Source organism: Macrotis lagotis, chromosome 5 (genome assembly GCF_037893015.1).
Source record: "Macrotis lagotis isolate mMagLag1 chromosome 5, bilby.v1.9.chrom.fasta, whole genome shotgun sequence".
Lineage (NCBI taxonomy): Eukaryota > Metazoa > Chordata > Mammalia > Peramelemorphia > Peramelidae > Macrotis > Macrotis lagotis.
Window position 1 is genome coordinate 144,905,606 of NC_133662.1, and position 17,556 is coordinate 144,923,161.

Here is a 17,556-nt window from a genome sequence, read left to right on the forward strand (position 1 = left end):
CACAGAGTGTCAGATACTACTGAAACCACTAAACAACAAAAGTAAAAAAAAAGCAAAAGGTTACCTTCATTTCCAAATAAAGTCTTCTCCATCTTTCTATCCAGAAAACCTAATCAACAAAAAAAACAAAAAAGAGAATACACCAGTTTAGCAAAACCAGTCAATATGTTTTTTGGTTTTATTTTTGTTTGTTTCTTGCAAGTCAATGGGGTTAAGTGGCTTGCCCAAGGCCACACAGCTAGGTAATTATTAAGTCTCTGAGGCCAGATTTGAACTCAGGTATTCCTGACTCCAGGGCAGATTCTATCCACTGCACCACTTAGCCACCCCTAAAACCAGTCAACATGTTGACCAATTCTGGTTATTTAGTATTTCATGCTCTATGCCCCAACTTCTTCAAAGATGAAGCAAATATTTATTAAGCATCGTTTAGGTATCAGGCACCTTGCTAAGCACTGAGGTTACAAAGAAAGATAAAAGGCAGTTTCAGCTCACAGTCTAATAGAAGAGATGTTTAAAAAAAGCTATGAGCAAACCATAAACAAATGGAATAAATTAAAGATAGCCTATGAGGGAAGGAATTAAGATTGAGGACTGGAAAATGCTTCTCATAGAAGGTGAGTCTAGGAGAAACTTGAAGAAGCTAGGAGGAGGAGATGAGGATGGAGAGAAATTGAGGCAAAAAATGGAAGCTTTTGTAGGAAGAACTGTAAAAAGAGTATTGTTATTGATGTGCTGAATTTGGTAAGGAAGTTTGAAGAGAGAGAGAGAAAGGTATGAAAAGAATGGAAAAGTAGGAAGGAACCAGGTTATAAAGGGCTTTAAAAGTCAAATAGGGTTTTATATTTGATCCTGCAGGCAATAGGGAACTGAGGTCAGATCTATGTCTCAGTTTGACAACTAAGTAGAGGATGCACTGGAGTAGGGAGAAGCTTGAGGAAGGGGGACAATGAGAAAAGCCATTGCAATAGTCCAGACATAAAATCATGAGGACTTGGTGGTATTTTGAGTAGCACTAAAAAGAAGAGAGGCAAGAGGGATGGAATTGGAGGATGGGAGGGAACGGGTAATATATCAGAAAGGTTCCAAAGGTAGAAATAGACTTTGGAGGAAGGTTATGAATTTTTAACAGTATGGAGATATCTCAAAATCAGTTTAAGCCCAAATAGACTAATTTCTGCCTATTTAATCTAACTCAGTGTTTCTCCATATGCCAATCTTCCAAACCAGAAATTCATGAGTCCCTCCTATCTGTTTCCTAATGGAAATCCTTTTGTGCATGTTTGGCTACTCTAAATTGTTGCAGAGACAGTTTTATGACATTTAATGGATTCTGCTGCCACAGAAAATACAGGCATCCAAACAGATAAACTCTTCTGAGTTGATGTTGTCAGCAATACCATATTAGTTAGAGAATCCATGATAATGTTCATAATGTTTACCTCACATGTTTTTTAGGAGAATCAAATGGGGCCAAATCAATATTAATGTAAAATAAATTATTTATTGTTTTGACAAGTTACATTTATTATTATATTACAAGTTATATTTATTATTACATTATTATTACATTCATTATTAGACAAGTTTACACAGAATCCATTTTCAAAAAATCAAGTTGCTTCCTGTAAGATTCAAACTATCCCCCCCCCACAGCTCTTTATCTCCCAAATTGTAGTATTCCAGGAAAGGTATTGTTACCAAGTTCATTTATTTCTTAATCCTACCAATGATCATCCATTCATAAATTCATTCATTCTTTTTATCAAACATTGATTTAATAGGTTTCATCTCTTCTTCTTCTTCTAAACTCATAACACCTTGCTAGTACTTCTAGCTGTATCAAAAGTTTTTTGAATATATTATCTCCCCTACTGGGGAGTACCTTGAGGCAGAAATGTCTTACTGTACAGTAGAATGTAACCTTGATGAGGTCAGGGAATGTTTTTCATGTGTTCTTTGCATCCTCAATACCTTGCAAAAAGCAACAATTTAATAAATGTTTGTTGGGGGGCGGCAGCTAGGTGGCACAGTGGATAGAGGTCCAGCCCTGGAGTCAGGAGACCTGAATTCAAATCTAGCCTTAGACACTTAATAATGACCTAGCTGTGTGACCTTTGGCAAGTCATTTAATCCCATTGTCTTGCAAAAGAAAGCAAAAAAATTACAAATTACAAAAAAACAAATGTTTGTCAGATTGGATTGGATTTGTACCTTCCCAAGCGCCTATTACAGTATAGATAGTACAAATGAGACCAAAGAGATAATATTGCAAAGCACTTAATATGGTGCCTCATATACACTAGGTGCTGTATAAGTGTTTATTTTATTCACCTACATAATAGATGAGTTTATTTTTAAAGGGATGAATTGAACAATATCTTTGTCCAGGGTACCAGTGGGGACCTAAGAAAAAGAAGAGAGCCCTTCCCTTACATATAAACTAAATTATAGTTGCTGACATTAAAGCCTAATTCTTCAAATTTGTCCTTTAGTGGAGATAAGGGTAGACAGCATGTTGGGAAAAGAGTCACACTGTGTGCTTAGGCATAGATGGATTGCAATGGTAGGATCACAGGTATAGAAGAGGAAGGGAACTTAGAAGCCATCTAGTCCAACCCATTTTACAGATGAGGAAATTGAGAAGCAGAGAGAATAACTGATTTGCCTAGGATCAAATTTGAACCAAGGTATTTTGACTTCAAAAAGAATAGTCTTTCCACTATATCAAGGTGTCTCTAATGTTTTGGCTTAACAAATTTATCCAATATATTCTGGAAATATCATGAAAAGAATCCATGAGAAATGGTAAAGATTAAAGATCTATAATGTGGAAGACTGTAGTATAGGTGTATCATAGATAAACTTGTTCATCATCCTGTAAATGATTATTATTATTATTATTATTATTATTATTATTATTTATATCCTTAGAAGGCCAAAGATGAGACAATATAATTATCAGCAGAATTATCCTATAAATGCATTATTATTATTATTATTATTATTATTATTATTACTTGGATATTCCCAATATGTATGAGGCCAGCAGAGAATTATTCCAAAGGGTCATCATCTTTGAAGGGTATCACCTCAAGATTTGTTGACCACTTTTGAATTATTGCAGAATTTCCTTTTAAATGAGGTGGGAGTATAACAATGTCTATGAATGGATGGCTGTGCAGAGGAATGTGGCAGAGGAATGTAATGAGATGACACATGGTGGGACAGGCATAATAAGATGCATGAGAATGGCATATTTTTAGGCCTACAGAAAAGATTAGCTGGATTCCCTATGACAGATGAATGACCAGCTGTAATCTGAAATGAAGTTATTCCCAGCAACGCTGCCTATCACTTGGCAGGAGAATCATAGCATTGACGAACACCAGTTAGTCACACTACCTACAAATGAATCAAGACTGACTAAGGAGAGACTAGGAGAGCTTGGCAGAAACAATCCAAATCGTGAACACTGAGAAACATCAGATTGGCCAATTGAAGAAGATCCTGGAAACTTAATTTTAGATAGCCCTAAATAGAATTAGTTATAAAATAAAGACAACAATCCTAAAACTCATTAGTTGTGTCAAGAATTAGAATGAAAAAAAAACTTGACCATTTAGCTCAGAAACCAAGTCCTACAGTTGATCTCAAAACAGCTTTGGGACAAAGGGCTGCCCCAAGAACATGTAGAACTCACTGCTGTCTAGTTATGAAGAAGGATTCCATCTGATGATCACCTTCAAAATGTCACAGAGTAGTATCAGCATTTTTTAGCATTATATAAGTGTTTATTCTCTTCACCTACAGCTATCCAAACAGATAAATTCTTCTGAGTTGATGTTGTTGTCAGCAATACCATGCTAGTTAGAGAATACATGATAATGTTCATAATGCTTATCTCACATGGTTTTTTATGTGAGTCAAAGCATCTGGAATGGTAAGATCTGTGGTCGGGGTCAGGGAGGAATGTCAATCATGATTATAGAACTTAAATTGTGTTGTGTAGTGTTTTGTTTAGTCCTTCCTTCTTAAAGAGCACCAATGACATGAAGAGGGGTAATGTCTTGACTTGCAAATGAATTGGATTTAAGTGAGGCAAAAGTCATCAGCCTCACTTTCTCCTCTAGAGTCATCAGAGTCCAGTGGTTAGTTATAGGTCAAGACAACTGGTGATGTCCCCTCCTTCCACTATATCGCATTAATAGATGGCAGGAGATGGTTCCCTAACTCTTCCTCTTTTTTGTTCTCCTAGTTACTTTTTCTACCTTCTTTAAATGGATTAGACACATAAATTATTAACATTTTATTATTTAAGTGACTGATTCACAACAAATGATACCTTTTGCAAATTTCAGTTACTAGCATCCAACATCCCCTGAGTCAGAAGCAGCTTATCCTAAGATTTACAACTTAAACCAATAGATCAAATACATAATCACATGAGAGGCACTCCTTCTGCAATCAGAGTAATAGCACTGAAATCTGGGTTCAAATTCAGCCTTTGTCACTTACTGTAGAATCGAAGAAAATTGCCCACTTAGTATCTTTAGGTTGCCTCATATCCAGGGCCATCTCCAGTGAACCTGATTCATATTTGGCCAGATGGCTCAGGAGGAGACAGTGAAACTGGTGACTTAGCCTAGCAACCTCTCATTGAAATCCATTTCATGGGCTTGTCATGACATCATCTTCTTGATATCATGGTCTTCTTTAAGAACATGGTCATCATCATCATCATCATCATTAGACTGTGATTTCCTTGAGGGCAGGGATAGTCCTTTACCTTTCTTTGTATCCCTTAGATCAGTTCCCAGAACATAGTAGGAGTTATCAATTGACTCATCTGTACAATAATGGAATGGAACTTGATGATCTTTAAAGTATTTGTGCTGTTTAAGAACTATAATTCTATACTTCAAGTGTTTTGTTTTGTTGTGGTTTTTTTTCTTAATGAGATTTTATGGTAGGTCCAAGGTAGCAATTAGTATGATGGACCATAAGAAAGATGAGTTATCAAAAAGCTCTCATCTCTGACACAGTCTTAAAATCTACTGGAATAGGGAACTAAGGATGATTCTGAAGAATCTGGAGTTCTTGAGTATGGAGCTCCAGATCTTCTTGAAGGATGGGGGCAGGGTGTTGGTACCAAATGTAATTGCATAAACTATCTGCACAGATGAAGCATAGACTTGTTCCACATCAAAATGACTTTGCCAAGTTTGTCCATGAATCTTGCCCAATCCCATGGTCTCTAGTCTTCTAGTTCCTAGTTTGTGCTCAGCTTAGTTATATGGTGATAGAAGCAACAACCATCTTCTAAGAAGACTAGAAGTCCTTGCTAAATTGTCTAGTTTTTTCCCCATAAAGGTAAAGAAACCATCTTTGAGACTTAATTGGTTTAGGAGACTATTGTTCTGTTGTTTGCAGTGTTGTTTCACCCTTTGTGACCCCATTTGAGGTTTTTCTTGGTAGAGTTACTGAAGTAGTTTGCCATTTCTTTCTACAGCTTCTTTAACAGTTAAGGAAATTGAGGCAAACAAGGTTGAGTGACTTGCCCAGTATTACACAGCCATTAAGAGTCTGAGACCAGATTTGAACTCAGGAAAATGAGTTTTCCTGACTCTATCCACTGTAGCTGGACTCTATCCATTTAGCTGCTCTCAGGAGACTAAGACTTCAGTAATTGATATCACTTGGTAGACTCAGCACAAAAGTCCCCTCTGTGATCACTAAAGATGCCTCAGACTAGACAGGCTTCCCACCACCCAACACTTGCTGTTCATTAGACATCATCATAAATGATGAAAACCAGAGGAACTGTGCCAAACTGAACTGTGCTGTCTTTGCTAAATATCATTTCTATACTGACGGCAGCTAGGTAGTGCAAAACCAGGCTCCTGCCCTAGAGTCAGAAGGACTTGAAGTTTAAATCTGGACTCAGATACATTCTAGCTGTGCCTCCAAAACCAGAAGTAAAAGGAAAAAAAGTCCTTTCTATATTGTTATTGAGGAAACTTCATTTTGTTAAAAGTTAGATAGTTTGCAAAGATCTCATTTTATTACAATCTTCGAACTAAACCACTACAACATCTGGGCCCAAAGTTATGTTCAGATACATCTAAGACCACTGACTTCTAGAGGAATGAAGGATTCAATGACAAATCAGCATTCAATACAGTTTATACTTTCCTGTAGGGAGGATACATTTCACACACACTCCCTTCTCTACCCCACATAAAGTCCAACCATATAATGGATTATTCATGTAGATTATGCATTGTTCTCTAATTATTTCATCTATGTGAGACTTAATTTTACCCCAATTTTAACAGACAGCCATAACCTGGAGAAACAACATGAGATTGGATGGAGAATCAATCTCAAAGCTATGTCATGTCACACCTCTAACAAAAACTAGCAGTGAGACCCCAAGCAAATCACTTAATATTTTTATGCCACGGGCAATTCTCTAAGAATATAAATTGATAGTACCCAGAATTGGAAAAGAGATGGCAAGAGGAGTGATTCTTTAAGACTATAAGTTCCAAAGAAGATGCCACTCAGAATTGGAAGAGTGAGTTCTCCCATGTGGGAGTTCCCTGCCTCAATGATATCAAAAATCCAATCCCTAATTTTGGTAATTAGTCAGTCAACAAGTATTTTTCATGATTATACTATGAATTGTTCTCAGCACTGAGGCTATAAATACAAAGAACAAAACAATCCCTACTCACAAGGAGTTGATCATAATAGCTGACATTTTTATGGTACTTTAAGAGGTTACATCTTATTGTGACTTTTGATTTTCATAACAGGAATTATTCTCATTTTACAAATTAGGAAACTGAACTCAGAGATTAAATGATCTATCAGTTGTCACATAACTAGAAAATCCAAGGCCATATCTCTCCTTTTTTTCCCTATAACCACAAATATGATGGTAAATGTGTACTAACTGGCCCCCTGGGAAAATGTACAAAGGATATATCTTTACATTTAATCTGCCAATCCCATTCTCCATCACTTTCTTAAGTCTCCACAACCAACAAAATAGATCCATGATCCATCAAGTTCTACTTTTCAGTGTTTGTTGATTTCTTAGGTGTTAACACTGAAATTTAAAATTTTACTATGGACTCATGTAAGCCAGTTCAGCTCATTCCAACATATTGCTATTATCTCACTGTTCATCTATAGCCATATTATATAAGCAATAAATTATGAAGGTTGGGTATATAAGAGTGGAGGTAATGTTATAATCCAATAAACATATTTAAGGAGACACTAAATTGATATGGTGTTGCAAGTGTAATAATAAGTGTTTTGCATATGCTTTTGCATAAGTGTTTTACATTATTTTAAAAATGTCAAAATCAAACACTTCTGAGAGAAAGTGAACAGAATAGGAAAATCACATCACTTTGGCCTCTGATGATCCATAGCCCAGGAGAATAGAAATATCTCAGTCCTTTGGCAGACTATACCTATGACCTGGATTTCTAGGCAGTCCCTAGTTAGCAGGTGTGACTCATTCAAAATGTTTAGAGTTAAAACAACAGGGTCCTAAGTCATACCAATTAACAGTAACATAATACTATTTAGTGGGGGTTGCCCTTCTTCATTGAGGATTACAAGGTATAGGTCAACTTAATGAGACCTAGCTGAGAGAAAAGGTAGGAGTAGAGCACAATCAGCTATGATAGAGGCTGCCAGGGATCACCCCCACGTCTAAGATCAGATTTGAATTCAGGTACTTCCATTAACTAGCAACCCCTGCTGTATTCTTTAGCAAAGAAGCAGCCTAAAAGTCATACATCATATTTCTTGCTTCCCTCTCTTCTCTTCCCAGGGTCACTTCTCAAAGAGAATAGTGTGAATACTAAGCTTTAAAAGCAACAAAAAAATGTCTCAGCAAGGGAAGCTAGGTGGTGCAATGGATAGAACCAGACTTAAGAGTAGGGAAGACCTGATTTCAAATCCTGCCTGAGATCAGCTGTGTAACCTTCAACAAATCCCTTAAAATCTCTCAGATTCAGTTTTGTCATCTGTAAAATGGGAATAAATAATAGCACCCATCTCACAAGGTTGTTGTGAGAATCATTTGAGATATAAATCTTCAAGAATATATTATTATTGTCATTGTTTCAAAGACCTGAAATGAATGATGGCAAATGAGTGATTTTAAAGCATTTATTAAATGTTTACTATATGCTGGCCATTATACTAAAGGAAGAGAATACATATAGAAATAAACCTCAAGGATTATAATTTAATGGAAGTGATGGTGTGGGAATGTCTAGTTTGGGCAAGATAAGGTAAAAAAATCAACTATAAGAGCCCAGAGTCCCAGGGTTGCAATTCTTCTGGTACAAAAAAAGTTCAAGGATGGACAGAGTAGAGGTGGCATGATTTAGAAAGGGCCAGGAAGTGATCATTAAGCAGAATTCAGCTTGTTTGTGGTCACACATACACAAATACCCCCTTTGGAAAGATAAAGTGGGAGGGAGAGCAAGGAGAGTAATCAAAATTAATTTAATTGGTTGTATGGAATTAGAATGAAAAGGGATTTTAGATGTTATCCATTTCAACTCCCCTTTATCTCTTCTCTGTGATGCCTCAAGGAAATAAGACTTTTTCTATATGGAGGATATGGAGACAGGCAAATAAGTTAGAACACAGAACTTAGAATTTAGAGCACTCATCAAGAGAAGGGAAGTGTTGTAGAAGGAAGCAGTAGCCATATGGTAGAACAATGGATGCTTTGGACACTGGAGAAAGGAGGATTCGAGAAAGTAAAGGGAAGAGGTGATGGTGTTCAGTTGGGGTAAAGGTAGAAGAAGGGACAAAAGAGAAAAGGAACTATTCAGAAATGGAATACTCATAATGCTAGTTTACATTTATTTTCTTTGTAGGTTTATAGATGTGAGTGAGAAGGAACCTTAGAAGCTATTTAGTTCCACTCCATTTTATAAGATGAAACTAATACTCAGAAAAGATATGTGACTTCCTCAATATTAAACAGGTAATTTGTGAGACTAGAAATTTCCACTATACCAAAATTATTTCTGAGCAAAAGAGAGTTTTTCTCAGAATTATACACTGTGCTTTATTGGAATGAACTAATTCAACATTTATCATGGGCCACTTCATAGTGGAAGATTTAAAAAAAAATTTTTTTAATTTAGTTTTAGGCAATAGGATTAAGTGACTTGCCCAATGTCACACAGTTAGGCAATTATTAAGTGTCTGAGGCCAAATTTGAACTCAGGTTCTCTTGACTCCAAGGCCAGTTATTTATCCATTGCACCATACCTAGCTGCAATGAAGTTTTTTTTTAATTTTAATCATATATTCCTTTAAAAAGTTGTAAAGATTGAGAGAGAGAGAGAAAGAGAGAGAGAGAAAGAGAGAGAGAGAGAGAGAGAGAGAGAGAGAGAGAGAGAGAGAGAGAGAGAGAGAGAACTGTTTTAGCTGGATCTCTCTGGTTGTAAGCAATTTGGAACAATTTATTTTTTCTTGTTTTGCAAGAAATAATATTTTTTATTTATTTTTTCCAGTCAGATACATCAGTAGTTTTCAACAATCATTTTTTGACTATGTTTTGAGTTTTACATTTTTCTCTCTCCCTCTCTTCCCTCCCCTCTCCCCCTGACAGAAAGCAATATAATAAAGGCCATACATGTATAAACCTGCCAAAGATCCATATTAATCATGTTATGAAAACAGAATCAAATTGAAACAAAAAAATTAGAGAGGAAAAGAAATAATACTTGAGAAAATTTTTTAAAAAATTAAAGATAGTAAACATTGGTCTGCATTTAAACTCCACATTTCCTTCTCTGATTACGGTTGTATTTTCCATCACAAGTCTTATAGAATTGTCTCTGATTATTATGCAGCTAAAAATGAATAAGTTCATCATAGTTGATCATCACCTAATGTTGCTGTTAGTGTGTATACTATTCTTCTGGTTCTGCTCACTTCACTCAGCAAGTCTTTCCAGGATTTTCTAAAATCCCATCTCTCATGATTTCTTAGAAAACAATAATGTCCCCAGCACATTCATATATCACAGTTTGTTCAGCCATTCCCCAATTGATGGGAAACCCCTCAATTTCCAATTCTTTTCCACTACAAAAAGAGATGCTATGAATATTTTTGTACACATGGATTGTTTACTCGTTTTTTGTGATCTCTTTGGAATACAGACCCAGTAGTGATATTACTGGATCAAAGAATATGCATAGTTTTATTGGCCTTTGGGCATAATTAATTTGGAATATAAAGATGTTGAAAGTTTGTAAATTCTTTTGAAAATTATTTGTTCATTTTTCTTATTTATTACATATTGATAAATGACTCACATGTCTCATAAATTTATGTCAATTTCCTATATTCCCAATATAACATATTTTCATCATAGAGATCAGTTGCCAAGATTTTTCTTAGTCATTTTTCTTCTTATTCTAGCTGCCTTGATCTTGTTTATGCAATAGTTTAATCATATATAATTAAAAGGATTTATTTATCTTTTGCATACCCTATTACTTGTCTGGTTGCGAATTTTCCCCATGGTTGCAATTGAGAAAAGGATCTGTCCTCTTCCATTCTCCTCATTTTTCAGGGTTGAGCACCCACTTGGGGCTTATTAAGGTATTTGATATAAAACATTGATAAAAATAGTAACAACAGCAACAATAATAATTAGTATTAATAGCACTTATGCAGTACTTTAGGGCTTACAAAACATAGGACATGCTATCTCATTCGGTCCTCACAACCAGAGGAGTCAGAAATGTGGCCTGTAGGCTGCACGTGCTCCAGTATGTACCTAATTGAAATTTGAATCAGATTAAAATGTATTGGGGAAATATTTCATAAAATCAATAAAATTGCAACAAAAATAACCATTTGGTTAATATATGACTTTCTGAGTCAGAATCCTTATGTAGGGGCAGCTAGGTAGGGCAGTGTATAGAGCACTAGTCCTGAAGTCAGGAGGACCTTCAGCCTCAGACATTTAATAATTGCCTAGCTGTGTGACCTTGGGCAAGTCACTTAACTCCATTGCCTTAAATAAATAAAAAAAAATTTTAAAGAATTTTGATGTACAGTTTAGTGACCTGTTTCGATTTTAGTTTGACACCACTGCTTACAATAACCCTGTGAGGCAGGTATTGTTATTAACTATTTTATAGATGAGGAAACAGAGGCTGAGAAAGATGACGTGACTTACCCAGGGTCATATGGCTATTATCTAAGGCAGGAATCAAATTCAAGTCTTTTATTTTTCTTATTTCAAATCTGGCATTTGATGTTGTCTACTATGCTCCCAGAAATTATACAGACAAATAGAAAAGAAGGTCATCTTCCATATTCTATCTTGCCACTGTCTCTCCCACCAATTACAAATAACTTTCAGGAATGATTATTACATTTAGAATATATTTTTATCACCATAAGTAAACAGCATTTCCTGATAATTTAGCAAATCATAATATTTTAAAATAATAAGAAAATTATGACGTAGAAGCACAAAATAGAACATAGAGACCCAAACATCCTTTCTTTCAATTGTCTACAAAACATTAACTCAGTAGAGCTGAAGAGTCTAACTGGGGAATTGAGTCAATTAGTTCATTCCTTAAAATCAAATTTTATTTTTTTCAATGAACAAAAATCCATATTTTCGTTTACCTACCACCACCCCATGGAAAAGGAACAAATAATAAAACCTTTGTCACAAATACACATAATCAAGCAAGACAGATTCCCCCATTGGTCATATCTCACCATTTCTTTGTGAGGAAGTGGGTAGCATATTACACCATAAGTCCTCTGGAATTGTGACTGGTCACTGCATTGATCAGTTATCAATTCTTTTAGAGTAGTTTGTCTTATCTTTCTATGTATTATGATTGAACAGTATTCTGGACTCTATCAATTTATACAAGCCTTTTCAGTTTTCTCTAAAGCTATCTTATTATTGGTTAAAGCCTAATAGCATTCCATTCCATTCTCGTACCATAATTCATTTAGCCTTTCCCTTATTGATGAAGATCTCCTTAGTTTCCAGTTCCTTGCCACACACACATACAAGAGCTTCTATAAAAAAGTTTTACATATAGATTCTTCTTTAATCTCTTTGAATTTTTGACTTCATAATGATGATGTGGAGAATTTTTTCATGGCCATATATAGATTTAATTTCTTCCTCTTCAAAGTATCTGTTCATATACTTTCTTTAACACTTGAAGAATATCCCTCATTCTAATGAATTTGTTTCAATTTCATATAAAGTACATATACATATATGTATATATACATAAATATATTATGTTAATATATATTATATATATAATAAATGAGACCTTTATCCAAGAAATTTGATGCATTTTCCCCCATTTACCTGCTTCATATCTAATTTTATCTGCCTTGGTTTTGTTTGTGTCATAATGTTTTTAAAATTTTATAGACTCGGGGCGGCTAGGTGGCATAGTGGATAAAGCACCGGCCCTGGAGTCAGGAGTACCTGGGTTCAAATCCGGTCTCAGACACTTAATAATGACCTAGCTGCGTGGTCTTGGGCAAGCCACTTAACCCCATTTGCCTTACCTAAAAAAAAAATTTATAGACTCAAAATGAACCATTTACTTTCTGTGACTCTCTAAATCCTCAATTAAATTCATTCTATAATATCTATTCACAGCCATGCTGTTAAAAGTCATTTGCCATAACAGCTGTTTTATAAGTAAAGATCAATATTTAACAGTTATTGTTTTTACTTCAGTAAAGAAGTCATATGAATCTTTTGCTCCTTCTCTACCAATTCCTGAAGCTTTCATTCCACCAAAAGGGAGGTTCAGGTCCCTGATCAGCCAGCAGTTAGTCCAGACCAATCCTGACTGCAGTTTCTTAGATACCCGCCAAACTCTTCCAACATTGTTAGACCACACAGTTGCTGCTAAACCATACTTCACATTGTTAGCTCTTTCAATCACTTCCTCTTCAGTATCAAAGGCAACAACACAAGCAACGGGACCAAATATCTCTTCCTTCATACAGCAGGATTCATCCTTAATGTCAGTGATCACAGTGGGAAGCATGAAATAGCCCCCTTTGTTTCTGGAGGGAAGGCTCAAATTATCCACACCCTCTCCACACAGAATTCTGGCCCCTTCAGCACAGGCCTTCTTTATATAATTTCTAACCTAGATATCAAAAAAAAAAGTAATTAGTAACACTGTCTACTGTGTCCTCCTCTCCTCCCCAACCCCCCACAGACCAATGAGTTTCTCTATGAGACAGAAAAATGAATAAACAGGAATGAAAACTGTTTCAAAATCTAATGGTAGTCATGTAAACAAGTCATGTTAGATAGCAAAAGAGATTTATTTTTTTATTGATGTCCAAGTGATAATTGACTACAAAAAAGAAAGTATGCTCCTTAAAGCCCAAGATTATATATTTTTTTTGTTTTTATACACCTAGCATCTGGTACAGTAATGTGCGAATTTTTCTTTTTATTTATTCCACATTGAATTTACAGCCATTAAAGAAGAATTTCTAAAAATAAAACTATCGCTAGTTCTAGGCACAGCCCCCACCCCACAATAAGCAAAACCCTTTTCTAGACACAGAACCTAATCTAACCTAATCTAAATAGCCTATTTGAAGGAATATGTTACCAGTAACTCTTTCTGGCTACAGGAGAATGATTCAAAACCTCAAAAACGAAATAGCTTAACCAATTAATCTTTTAAATTTCAAAACCCTAATAGATTTCCCATTGGTGATTTCATCACATTTCCTAGACAACATACTTCTCACTAATCACCTGTGAACCACAATAATTCAGATGAATAATTCAGATACTGCTGCATACAGTTTTCAAATTTCCCTTATAGCAGGAGTTCTTAACTTTAATTCTCGGACCCCTTTGAAGCCTAGTGATGCTGATATAGATTCCCTCCTCAGAATGTGCTTTTTTAAATGTTTGAAAAGAATGCTAAATTATAAAAATGTAGGGTTTTTTTTCCCTCATCCAAGTTTATGGAGAGTGGGGCAGTATCAATAAACTCCAGATTATAAACCCTTGATCTTGAACTAACCACAAGATGGGAATTTTCCACAAAGCACTTTTGGTCATGGAATTTCCTGCCTGCCTTCTCCTGGGGGTTTACAATTGACCAGCTTCATTAATAATTGTTCTTTCTTTGTCACATAGTAGGATGGCTTCTTGAGGCTGACTTCCTAAGCCTTTTTATTCAGTGATGGTTTTAACCATGTTTATTTAGTTATTTCTTTTGCATGAACTTTTCACTCTAGGCTTATATCCAGAAGCAAGTAAAAAAGTAGCCATTGTGCTTTTCAGAAAACATACTTTCTTAAAACTGAATAATAATGAACAAAATTTTTCTATAGTGCTCCTTTGAGATAGACCTTGCTAAGAGCTTTTGCTTCTAGAAGTCTTTCTAGAACCCTTCCCTAGACAATTATTTACTTACTTTCTCCAAATGGGCTTTGCTTATCAGAGCCCCCATGTTGGCTGTTGGGTCAGAAGGAGGGCCAACTTTCCATTTTCTTATGGCTTCAACAAATCTTGCTAAAAATTCCTCATAAATGCTCCTTTGGACAAAGATTCTGCTGGTACAGAGGCAGATTTCACCCTGGCAGGCAAATAATATGACAAGGATGACATAGTTCTTTGCAGTTCAGTTCAAATCCTATTTTCTTCATGAATCCTACAATGAGCATCTAGTCATCAGTAATCTATGAACATATAGAATACTTGTATTTATTTCGTTCATTTGGTACTTTTTGTATATTGCTTTTTATTATTAGAGGTTTTGTATATGTGTATGTGTGTGTGGGGGGGGGTACTGGGTATGCGCACACCATGAATTCCCAATTAAATTGCAAGCCCAATGAAAGTAAGTTAATAGAAGCTAGGTGGCACAATGGATAGAGCACGGGCCCTGGAGTCAGGAGTACCTGAGTTCAAATCCAACCTCAGACACTTAATAATTACCTAGCTGTGTGACCTTGGGCAAGTCACTTAACCCCATTGCCTTGCAAGAAACAAAAAAAAATTTGAAAAAATTGAAGGTAGGTTAATAACGTCTTCCACACCATATATGTTGTCTTCTCCTATTAGAATATAGCCTACCTGAGGGTAGAACTTTCTTTCTGGGAGCAAATTAACACTCAAATAATATTATTTTCTTCATATAATCAACAAATAACATTATTTGAGTATAAATTTGCTTCACTGATAAGTCAAAAAATCAATATATATATGTATATATATATATATATATATGTATATATAGACTATTATAGCATTAAACCAGAAATAAAGGAAAACAATGTGACTGGATTTGAGGAAGACCTGGCTGATAGTTCCAGTTCTGATGATGCAACTTGTTTGACTTTGGGCAAGTCATTTAACCTTTATACATCTGTTTTTTCATCTTCAAATTTAAGACAATAATATGTATACTATCTATTTCACAGGTCTGATGTTGATGGGAAAGTATTTTGTAAAGGTTAGAGAGTTATATAAATGTAAGTTATAACAACAACAATAAATATTATTCTCCTTTCATCTCATTTCTGAGAGGAAGATTGTGAGGAAATCAAGATGAATCATTACTCTCATTGTTTCAATAAGCACAGTCTTGTGCAAATATTTGGCTAGTGTTTTGAATACTTATTTATTCTCTCCATGTACAGAGGAATGTGTACTTGTACTGGCATAGAAAGTTTTCAAAATATTTTATAAGATCATACACATTATAGAAACTAGGAATGTAAAAGCTAGAAGAGAATGTAAAAGGTCACCTGGTTCAATTCTCTTTTTCCAAATGAGGAAACTGAGGCCTGAGAAACCTAAGTTTGAACTTTGGGCTTGACACTTACTGTGCAATCCATAGGCAATTAATTTATCTTCACTGACCCTCACTTTCCTTACCTATAAAATGAGGATAATAATAAGGGCACTTCCTACTTCACAAGATAGTGAGAAAAGTATTTTATAATCTATAAAATATTATATAAATTTCAGTTGCAGTTAAGATGTACTGGAGTGGGTCCCATTTTGTACAAATTGTATCATAAGTACCAATTATAAAATTTTCAGTAAGCATTTATATCTCAGAAATTAGAAAATGCTACAAAATCAGGACTAGCTTTCTTTTGTTGTTGTTGCTGAGTAGATTTTAAAAAATTATGGAAAAATGTGAAGAAGGTAGATTAAACTAAAATATCTATGATCAGGTGCACCATCCCTCTCCCCAAGAGCCTGTTGCTAAGCATTCCCTAGTATATCATTGGTTGTAATAATTATTATTATGTGAATACAATAGTATGAAATACTTGGAGGAAACACATTTTGTGTAGGCTACAGCTGTGCAGTCAGGATTGGGATATCCTATGCAGAGGGGGTCAAACTCAAAGTCCAAGGACAGCTTAAACCATATTTAAATGTTCATTAAAATGTTAATAAGTAGCAGAACTGAGATTCAAAACAAAGTCTTACAACTCCTAAACCATACCAATTCTTGTATATAATAACTCTTTACCAAGTAGCAATTTGATTGAATGGATGAAATATGAAATACACATTATTTTTTTTACTATTTCATGGAATGACTCAAATCAACCACTTGTCTTTTTGATATGAATATTTAATGGCAGAAGGAGTTTTTGAAAAGGACTAAAAGACAAACCAACTGGTCCACACACACACACACACACACACACACACACACACACACATAGATTTCCCCTGACCTGGTTAGCAAAGGTGGACCTGATAGTGGTAGGGATACATTCCCTCAGATTGGCATCATCAAAAATGATGGCAGGATTCTTGCCCCCAAGCTCCAGAGAGAGTTTTTTGCAGTGTGGGGCACTCTTTAACATGATCCGCTCAGCTGTCAGTGTGCTCCCAGTAAATGAGATCAGTGGAACTTCAGGATGGGACACCAGAGCCTCTCCTACCTTGGGTCCAGTTCCAAACACAATATTCACTACACCTGGTGGAATTCCTAAATGGGAAAAAAACACATATGGTTATTAATTTTCTTTGCCTTGTGGTCTTTAAACCTGTTTCAAGTTAGAAAGCTATTGAGGAAGCATTTATTTAAGCATTTTCCATACTGAATAGGCTTCTGGGGATATAAAGACAAAAGTAAAATATGTGTGTCCCTCCCCTCAAGGAACTTACATTATATTTGGGACTTACTATCCTTGGAGCATGTTCAGTCACCATTCCTGGAAGAAGCTGAGGCTAAGACTAAATCTACTTATGTATGCGTAAGGGGTTTGTACTATTTGATTGATGAGGAGACCCCTAATCAGTTGCTGAACTGGGATTCAGGGGCTATACCAAAGAGTGACCTTCCTCTCCTACTACTCTTTTCCTTCCTGAGGAAGGAAATAGTGAAGACTATTCTGAGCAGTATCCAGTGTGGGAAGGGGACTATCCTGTCTCCTATCCAGGCACAAGGCAAACCTGCCTAGGCAAGGAAAAGATGAAAGGAAAAA

The 17,556-nt window shown here is 35.5% G+C and overlaps 1 protein-coding gene across 1 annotated transcript in view; it reads right to left on the bottom strand.

The window, feature by feature from the left end:
* Positions 1 to 2,964: 2,964 nt before the first annotated feature.
* ALDH8A1 (aldehyde dehydrogenase 8 family member A1) overlaps positions 2,965 to 17,556 on the bottom strand; it is a 41,579-nt gene continuing 26,987 nt past the window's right edge. The window contains exons 5-7 of the mRNA XM_074187635.1: positions 16,801 to 17,057; positions 14,514 to 14,675; positions 2,965 to 13,217 (exon numbers count right to left, since the gene is read on the bottom strand). Coding sequence (XP_074043736.1) covers positions 12,765 to 13,217; positions 14,514 to 14,675; positions 16,801 to 17,057 — 872 coding nt within the window. The 3' untranslated portion in view covers positions 2,965 to 12,764. The remainder of the gene's footprint in view (positions 13,218 to 14,513; positions 14,676 to 16,800; positions 17,058 to 17,556) is intronic.